The 9,055-nt window shown below is 47.6% G+C and overlaps 1 protein-coding gene across 1 annotated transcript; it reads left to right on the top strand.

Annotated features, from left to right (window-relative positions):
- Nucleotides 1-6,365: 6,365 nt before the first annotated feature.
- On the top strand, nucleotides 6,366-9,055 carry Frat1 (FRAT regulator of WNT signaling pathway 1). The gene has a single exon (XM_063245115.1). The coding sequence runs from the start codon at nucleotides 6,831-6,833 to the stop codon at nucleotides 7,620-7,622; it is 792 nt and encodes a 263-aa protein (XP_063101185.1). The 5' UTR covers nucleotides 6,366-6,830; the 3' UTR covers nucleotides 7,623-9,055.

Here is a 9,055-nt window from a genome sequence, read left to right as displayed (position 1 = left end):
AATCTGCAAGGTGACACCTTGTCTCAAAAAAAAAAAAAAAAAAAGTGAGCATGGCTGGAGATACAGCTCAGTGGCACAGTGCTTGCTTAGCATGACTGATGCCTTGTCTCCCTCCAATCCCCAGGACCTTCTCCCACCTACCAAAAAAGAATGGTACTGGGAAGCACACAGGAGTCCCTGCTGTAGCAACTGTTTATCAAACAAGGGAAAACAATGTAAATAAACAGTCTGTGAAAAAGAACACAACAAATGATCCTGCAGTTTGCCTTTTGAATTTTGAAATATTTGGTTGTATCATCTATTTGAATAAGTAAAACTAGAATTTAAAGACATATTGAATTAGGCTACTCAACTATATGTTTCTTAACTTAGAACCTTCTATACCACAGCTGTCTCAGGAATCCAGATGGACATGAAACTGCTGCACATTGGAGAGGCACCTCCTTGACACACTACAAACATGGCATCTGCAAACATCTGCTCTGCTACTCACACTGCCTGCCACCTCTTAGGCAAGGCTCTGCAGTCCCACAAGTAGAAGCACTACCTGCTTCAGTCTATATGGATCTTCCTAATAGGCCTGAGATGCGGTCCTGATGTGGGCATTTTTAACTAGATCAGCGTACCATGGGGGAATTACGACTCTCCTCCCCCATCTCAGTGCTGAAGATTGAATCAAGGGCCTCACCTATTCTACACAGGTGCTCTGCCACTGAGTTATATCAACAGCCCCTTTTTATCTTGAGACACTCTCATCAACTTACCCAGCCTCGCCTTGGATTTGCAGTCCTCCTGCCCCAGCCGCAGTGTAGTTGAGATCACAGACATGTGCCACCATACCCAGCTCCATCTCTTCATTCTTGACTCTTGTTCTAAGAATAAACTAGCTATGTCTAGCATGATCCAGAATCTATCACAGAAGCTCTCAATCCTGCCAGCCTGAGCTATATAACCATAAATTTAAAAAAAACAAAAACTTGCTTCTTTGTCTTTGGTGTTCTTGGTTTGCTGTGGCATAAATTCAGTTTCTCTTCCATCACCACATCCTGTTCTCAGTGTCCTCCTTGTGCACCTCTGTGTCCACATTTTCCTTATTTTGTAAGCATGCCAGTCCTTGCATTAAGGCCCATCCTTATCTTGTCTGACCTGTGTTTCCCGGTAGTGATCACATTTACAGGCTCCCAGTTGATAAGAACTGGTGCATGAAGGGATTCAACCGTCACAAAGACTCCACCTTGGGCTGCATTGCCCAAACCACATCTTCAACTTTGAGTTCTCTTTCTATCCATAAAGCACAAAGCAGTCCACACTGCTGTGCTGATGTCAGCCCAAAGCTCTCTGGTCATTTTAATTGTCACGTTGTAGATCCAAATGCTCTAGCACCTCCTTCCGCCAGGCCAGTGAGTAGCTTCCAGACATTCCATCTTCTGCTTTCCACTCCTTTCTCAGCCACTCTAGGACGGGTTTAAAGCATCTCTGTTGGGATCCCCTAATCTCTTAAATTCTCTCAACACAAATCCCTGCTCGTTCCAGAACCCTCCAAAGGGACTTGTGAAGAAACGACCAAGTCTGCCCCACACTCAGGGCTGCAGCTGGCTTTGCAGAGTGCAGCAGCCACAGCTGCACCACACAGTACGAAGTCCTCCACCATGGGGAAGCACAGCGTCAACCTGCAGCAGATACTAAGGGAGCGTGCTGGAGTATGAGGTCTTACACATCCCCCTGGGCTCCTGCCATCTTTGCATCAGGGGACCACATCCCCCCTTCCCCTCACTGCCTTCCCAATGGTCAGCCAGAGCCCTTTGTGTCCCAGACAGCACTAAAGGATGGCACTAAATTAATATTCCCACTTCCTGAGGCTTAATGATCCTAATATTCAATTGAAAGAAAATCATTTTATTTTCTGTAGTTCAGGTTGGCTTTGATCTTACAAACAACCCAGAGTGGCCTTGAACTCTGAGATCCTCCTGCCTCAGCCTCCCAAATGCTGGGATTTCAGGTGTGTACCACACACAATGCCCACTCATTGTGAAAATTTTAGCAGTCAAGAAAAACAAGCAGCCAGGAGTAGTGGTGGCACAGGCCTATAATCTCAGCACTTGGGAGGCTGAGGAAAGAGGACTGCAGTGAGTTTGAGGCTAGTTTGGACTACATAGCAAAACTTTGTCTCAAAAAAAAATCAAGCACTTGGGAGGCTGAGACAGGAGAATCATTGTTCCAGGCTAGTCTGGGCTACATAGTGAGTTTAAGGCCATCCTGAACTACAGAGTGAAAAGAAAATCCCAAAAATGTAACAGTGAACAACCTATTACCATCTAGACTCTGCCATAAAGACTTTATACATTTTAAAATTTGAGATATAGGGGCTGGAGATTTAGCTCAGTGGCACAGCACCTGCCTGTCAAGCCCAAGATTATGAGTTCAAGCCCTAGTACCAAAAAAATAAATTTAAAAAAAATAATAAAAATTTGAGATATATTTCCTATAACAAAACTCACTACTTTAAGATGTATACTGAAATGGTTTTTAATATATTATGTTGTTCAAACATCACCACTTATTCCAGAACATTTTTATCACCCTAAAAAGTAAACCTGAACTCATTAACAGTCACTCCTAATTCCCTTCTCCTATCCCACTAATCTTCCTGTCTCCATAGATTGGTCTATTCTCCACATTTGATATAAATGAAATCACAGGTTTCTGTTTGTGGCTGGTTTCTTTCACTCAGCACAAGATTTCCATGTTCAACCATGTTGTAGCACATATTAACACTCTGTCCCTTTTTTTTTTTTTTTTTTTTTTTTTTGTCTTTTTCATTTTTATCGGTACCGGGGATCAAACTCACGACCTGCTAGACATTTGGGTTGTTTCTGCTTCCAGGTGTTAAAGTAATGCTGCCGTCAGCATTTGTGTTCATGCTTTGTGTGAATGTGCTTGTGGGTCTATCAGGGAAACACCTAGGAGTAGGACTGATGGGTCATATTATGGCATCAACACTTCACTTCGCATTCCTCACCTAAATACCCGTCTCACCACCTTATGTCCATATTATTAATCCACCTCACATTTTAGCTCATTTCAGAGTACACTATATGCTTAGGATTTAGCTCAGCAGCCCAAGCACCTGCCTGGCAAGTGCAAGGTTGTGAGTTTCATACTCAGTACCACAACAAACAAACAGAGTAAACTGCCAGCATCGGTATACCCCATTTGTAAACTCATCTGCAATGTCTGTTATTCAGTATAATTTAATAGTTTATAGTTTTTATTCTTCATGTAAAATGAAGTGAATCCTGAAATGCATCATTTTTTTTTCTGTTTTAACATGTGCACAGCTGTGAAACCCACATCAGGATGTGGATACAGACCCCCGCCACCATCCCAAACACTCCCTCCTGTCTCCAAAGCCAGGCTCACCTTCACTCAACCTTCTCCAAAGGCAGTCAGTCTGATTTTTTCCCCATTGTAAATTATTTGTCTGTTCTAGAACTTTATATAAAGAGAATCATATTCTCTGCTTTCTTTCACTTAGCATCTTTTGGGACTTCCTCCACAACTAACTATAGCAATATTCAGGATGTTTTGTTGCTAAATTATATTATCATAATGGCATGAATGTACCTGAGGTTCTTTATCCATTCACCTGTTGCTCATACTTGGCTTCTTTTCAGTTTGGGGCTTTTGTTAACAAAGCTGCTATGATCAGTCAAGAGACCAAGGCAGGAGGATCACAACTTTGAGGTCAGCCTGGGAAATTTGGTAAAAACTTTTTCCAAAGCAGCCTATCATTTTTCATACATACAGCAATGTATGCACTTTATAAATTTTGAGCCAAAGTATAAAAATACAAAGTGTAAACTGCTATTATTTTCATCTTAAAAATTTTAACCTCACCACCCCATCTTAAAATTTTAAATAATCAGATTCTGCATACTATAGCTAATAAATATCTACCTTGAGCATACACTCAAGTGAGTAACAAGTCAAAAGGAAAAAAAATAAATGAATTAAACTTGGTGCAGCAATGCATGAAGATTGCAAATTCAAGGCCATCCAGTGCAATTTATCAAGATCCAATTTGAAAAAAATTTTAAAAGGCTACAGATGTAGCTCAGCACTAGAGTACCCCTGGGCAGAGTCCCCAGTATCAGAAAAAAAATTAAAGGGACAAATCAATAAGTAAAATGAGATAAATTTCTCATGGGTGGGGGAAAACGAAACCATTCAACTGGGCGTGGTGGTGCACACCTGTAATCCCTGCACTGAGAAGGCTGAGGCAGGAGGATCATTGCAAATTCAAGACCAGCCTGGGCTACAAAGTGAGCTCAAGGCCAGCCTGAAGCACATAGTGAGACCCTGTCTCAAAAAGACAAAAACAAACAAACAAAAAACCACTCAACAAAGTAAAAATAGGCCAGGGGATACAACTCAGTGGCACAGCACCTGCCTGGCAAGTACAAGATCCCAAATTGGATTCCTGGTACTAAATAAATAAATAAATCAGAAACAAGAGGAAATGTCCTCAACCTACAAAGATCACCTGTGCAAAATCCCCATTAGCAAGATCAAGGTCTTGCTAATGTAGTTCAGCCAGGCTTGCACTCATTATGTAGCCCAGGCTGACCTCCAACATAGGACAATTCTCCTGCCTCAGCATCCTGAGCTTCTGTATTTTGGTGTGCAAGTGCTTTGTGGTTTTTCTGTTTTTTAACTCTTGAGACAGAGTCTTGCTAAATTACTCAGGTTGGACTCAAAATTGCAATCCTCCTGCCTCTGCTTCCCAAAGTAATCTCTTCCAGGGATTACAGGCCTGGACAGCATACCCAGCTTCATATGTAATTTTTTTTTCTGGTTTTTTTTTTTTTTTTTAATCGGTACCAGGAATTGAACTCACGACTGCCTGCTTGCAAGGCAGGTGCTTATGCCGCTGAGCTAAATCTCCAGCCCAATACTTAATTTTTTTTTTCTTTTTCCTTTTTATCGGTACCAGGGATCGAACTCATGACTGCCTGCTTCCAAGGCAGGCGCTTATGCCGCTGAGCTAAATCCCCAGCCCCTCCAATACTTAATTTCTAAAACAACTTTTATTATTATTATTCTGTGACTTCAACCCAGTATCTCACATGTGCTTGGCTAGCAATTTACCACTAAACTGCATCTCTAGCCCTGAAACAACTTTATCTATGTGTAATTTATATATCATAAAATTCATTCACATATACATCTGATGATTTTTAGTAAATATGGTGTCTCCATCACTCTGATAATATCTCTCCCCTATTATCTTATTTTTCGAATGACATTTCTGTTGCCAACGCTAGCCATGAATATCTAGGCTCAAATGATCCTCTTGCCTCAGCCTACAGACTAGCTATGACTACAGTTGTTCAATACCCTGTTAACTCCCTGATGGGCTGAAACTGGTCCATCAAAAATCTATACACGTTTAGTGTTTGGAAACTATGCCTGTGAGGCTTAGGATTTTGAATGAAGAAAGGCCCCAATATACCTAGACATTAAAGAATCATTTTCGGTTCCTTTTCCTTTTAACGAAAATTCAGTCTTGGAAGCCCAGCCCCGTGGCACAACCTAATAATCCCAGTCATTGTGGTGAAGGAAAGTGTGAAGGGGATCACAAATCCAAAATCATCCTAGGCAACTTAGGGAGACCCTAAGTGGTAAAGCACTTGCCCATCCATGCACAGGTCCTGCTTTGGTTCCTGGCACCACAAAAAACAAAAGACTAAAAATTAATAAACAAAGTATGGTGGCACATGCCTGTAATCCCAGCATTCAGGAGGCTGAGGCAGGAGGATTCACATGAGTTTGAAGTTAGTCTGGGCTGCATAGCAAGTTCAAGGCCATCCTGAATATGTATCAATATCCTATCTCAAAAAAATAAATCATAAAAGTGAAGTCTTGGTTAACTATTGAATCAACCGTGGCATCTTGAAGGGTTAAGAGCGGTCATAATATAGTTTTCCTCTCCTACTAAACCCCCCAGAGATCTTCCTCTAATGGGCTGAAGCATTCTTTAAAAACTTTTCGGGTAGCAGTCCCTCCCAAAACCAGCAACCTCCTGTGCAGTGCTCCCAGCCTGTTCCCGCAGCCACCACAGGTTTCGGATTCCAGTCAAGACACAGTCATCTGTGGCCTTTGCCATTTCCAGCTCAGCCAGCCTCACAGCAAGACAAATTCTCTACTTCCTTTCCATCTCTGTTAGCCTCGTTTTCCTGACGGACGTACAGACGCTTACCCTGACTCTCACTCCTGTCCACCCTCGCCTGACGCTGGGACTCTGACCTCAAAAGCGTAAATGCTAAAACCAGACGAACTGACGTGCGGAGAGGAGGGGTGTGTGGGAGTGTGTGTAAGTGCTGGTGCCAGTGTGTGGAAGGAACCAACGGAGTCCAGCAGGGTGTGCATCTTCCAGAATGCCCATCACGCGCCGCTGAGGGAGCCGGGATCCGCTCCTCCGGGCGCCCCCAGGGAGAGCAGGCCTACTTAAGCCGCTCAGAAACAGCCAGCTGCAATCCGGACCCTAACCTTGTAGGCGCCCCGCCCCTCAAGACCACAGCACCCCCGGCCCGGCGCGGTGGACGGGCCCGCGCAACGTCACCCATTGTTTACAAATCAACCCAAGCCGGCAGGATCCCGGCTCCCGGGTTGCAGCCGGCGCGAGTACTCGTTGACCTAGCTCCTGCGGCCCCGGCCCCGGCCCTGGCCCGGCTTTGGCTCGCGCCCACCTCCGCCGCGGTCTGCCCAACCCGCGGGCAGCCGAGCTACCGCCGACGCGCGCAGGACCCCGGGTGCCCGGGCGGGGGGCCATGCCGTGCCGGAGGGAGGAGGAAGAGGAAGCGGAGGGGGAGGAGGAGGAGGGCAGCTTCCTCCTGCTGGAGCAGACGGTGACGCTGGGCGGCTCGGGAGAGGTGGACCGGCTGGTGGCCCAGATCGGCAAGACGCTGCAGTTGGACGCGGCACGCGACAGCCCGTCCTCCCCCGGCGCGCCCCCTGGGCCGCCGCTGCAGCCCCTGCGACCCCCGGCGGCGTCCCTGAGGCTGCCGCGGGTGTCTGCCGAGGCGGGGAGCCCGGCGCCCCCCGGGGCCGTGCGCTGTGCGCTCGGGGACCGCGGCCGGGTTCGCGGCCGAACTGCACCCTACTGCGTGGCGGAGCTCGCCGCAGGCCCCAGCACGCTGTCCCCAATGCCACCTCCGCCCGGCCTCGATGGACTTCCGGGAGCTGGCACGCAAGAAGTCCCTCAGCCGCTCTCCGGCCCTTGCCGGCGAGGATGGCTCCGCAGCGCTGCCGCGTCCCGCCGACCGCAGCAGCGACGCGGATCTCAGCCTGAAACTCGCGCCGGTGAAGACGACCCGCACCGGCTCCTGCAGCAACTCGTGCTCTCGGGAAACCTCATCAAGGAGGCAGTGCGGAGGCTGCACTCGCGACGGCTGCAGTTACGTGCAAAGCTTCCCCAAGGCACTTTCCTCGGGCCTCTGTCGGCCCCGGTGCATGAGCCCCCCTCGCCGCGAAGTCCCCGCGCGGCCTGCAGTAACCCTGGTCCGTCTGGGAGGAGGGCGCAACTCAGAACTGGGGACGGCGTTCTTGTCCCTGGCAGCTAACGCCCAGGATGGCCACCGCACCAACCTCTGACTAGAGAGCCCGAACCCTGCTCAGACGGGTGGAGAACACATGTTTTTGAAAGCGGAAAAAATAATAATCTAACAACGGCGAACCAAAAAAGTCGCGAATGTTTTCACGTGGGACTGAGGTCTAGGGTGGCCAAACCAGAACTGGGTTACCGTTATTTAAGGTAGACCTTACAGAAAGTGCATCCCAAGTTCACAGTCAGTGGGACTCCATATTTGGCGTGACTTGACCTGAACTCACAGCATTTCTTCACTTGCCCGGTGACCGCGTGGCCACGGTCCAAGCTACTCAAGAACGCCAAGCGTCAGAACTACAGAGGATGGTCCGGGTACTTGCTTTACCAGTTCAGGCTGGCTCCTGATCTACTTTGGAAGAGGGGAGCTTGAGCAGACGATAATTTCAGGGAGCCCCCCAATCTGCCAGACTTGAACATTTATGACCGTTTTAAAAGCCACGTCTAGTTTTGGGCGATGTTTTACTATAAGACACGCAGTACCACTAACGTACTCTCCTAGCGTTGAATAGGATGAACCTTTTTCTCTGCCCGGTGTTTACAACAGACTAGGGTGTTCAGAGTGTTGGGGAGGGAGAGCAGTGCGACATGGGGAGGGTCAGAAGCGGTGACCAGAGGGTGCTAGTTGGTTAGGCCTGGAGCGAACCCTCATCTTCCTGGGCTCAAGGTCACCTTTTCCTGGGCATGTAATGTGGGTTGCAGCAGGGACCCTAACCGTGTCTCCAGTGCCTGGAGAAGAGTGCATTGTTTTTAAGTGCTGAAGCCTTCTTGAGGACTCTCGAGCTGCTGCCACCTTGAGTGGGGAGGCCCACTCAAGGACCTCCCTGCCTGTGCTTGTGCCTCCCTGCCGGTGGGCACTGCCCCTGGCCGAACTCCAGGCTTTCACAAAAAATGTCCAGAGATTCTGCCCAGGAGGTCCCTTTCGCTCAGGTGGGCCCTGGAGATTGCCGGGGTGGGGGTGGAGGCGCCGCTGGATGGTCATTCCAGGGACACACATCCTCTCACTGCAGCTTATTATGGACTCTCTCCAGCCGTTTGCAATTCCCTGGATAGATGGAGTTGATTTCCTCCCTCTGCCCCTCCCCCAGCCATGCCAGCTCTCCTTTGTAAGTGAAAGAAACCCAGTAGAAAATGTGACCCTCCAAATAGAGAAGCTGCAGACTTTGCTATTGTGAACGCGGTGAAGTGCTTGGAACACTGTTCACTCACTCTGAGGGTGCTAAGACCGTTTTTGTTGTTTAGTTTTATAGTCAATGGCTTGTTCAGCGTCCAGAGGAGGCTGTTGAGTATCTACACTTCGCACCGGAGTGTCTAGAACTGTGGCTATCCTGATTATAGGATTTTAACTTAACTGAAATACCTGTTTCAAATAAATGTGTTGGGTTTTTTGTT

The sequence above is a fragment of the Cavia porcellus genome, unplaced genomic scaffold (genome assembly GCF_034190915.1).
Source record: "Cavia porcellus strain 051 isolate PalLab524CR breed Dunkin Hartley unplaced genomic scaffold, mCavPor4.1 scaffold_2, whole genome shotgun sequence".
Lineage (NCBI taxonomy): Eukaryota > Metazoa > Chordata > Mammalia > Rodentia > Caviidae > Cavia > Cavia porcellus.
The sequence above is the reverse complement of the archived record's forward strand: the minus strand, read 5'-3'. Positions and strand labels throughout refer to the sequence as shown.

Excerpts from the sequence above, each read along its gene's own strand:
- Frat1 (XM_063245115.1), top strand. The coding sequence starts at position 6,831 with ATGCCGTGCCGGAGGGAGGAGGAAGAGGAAGCGGAGGGGGAGGAGGAG.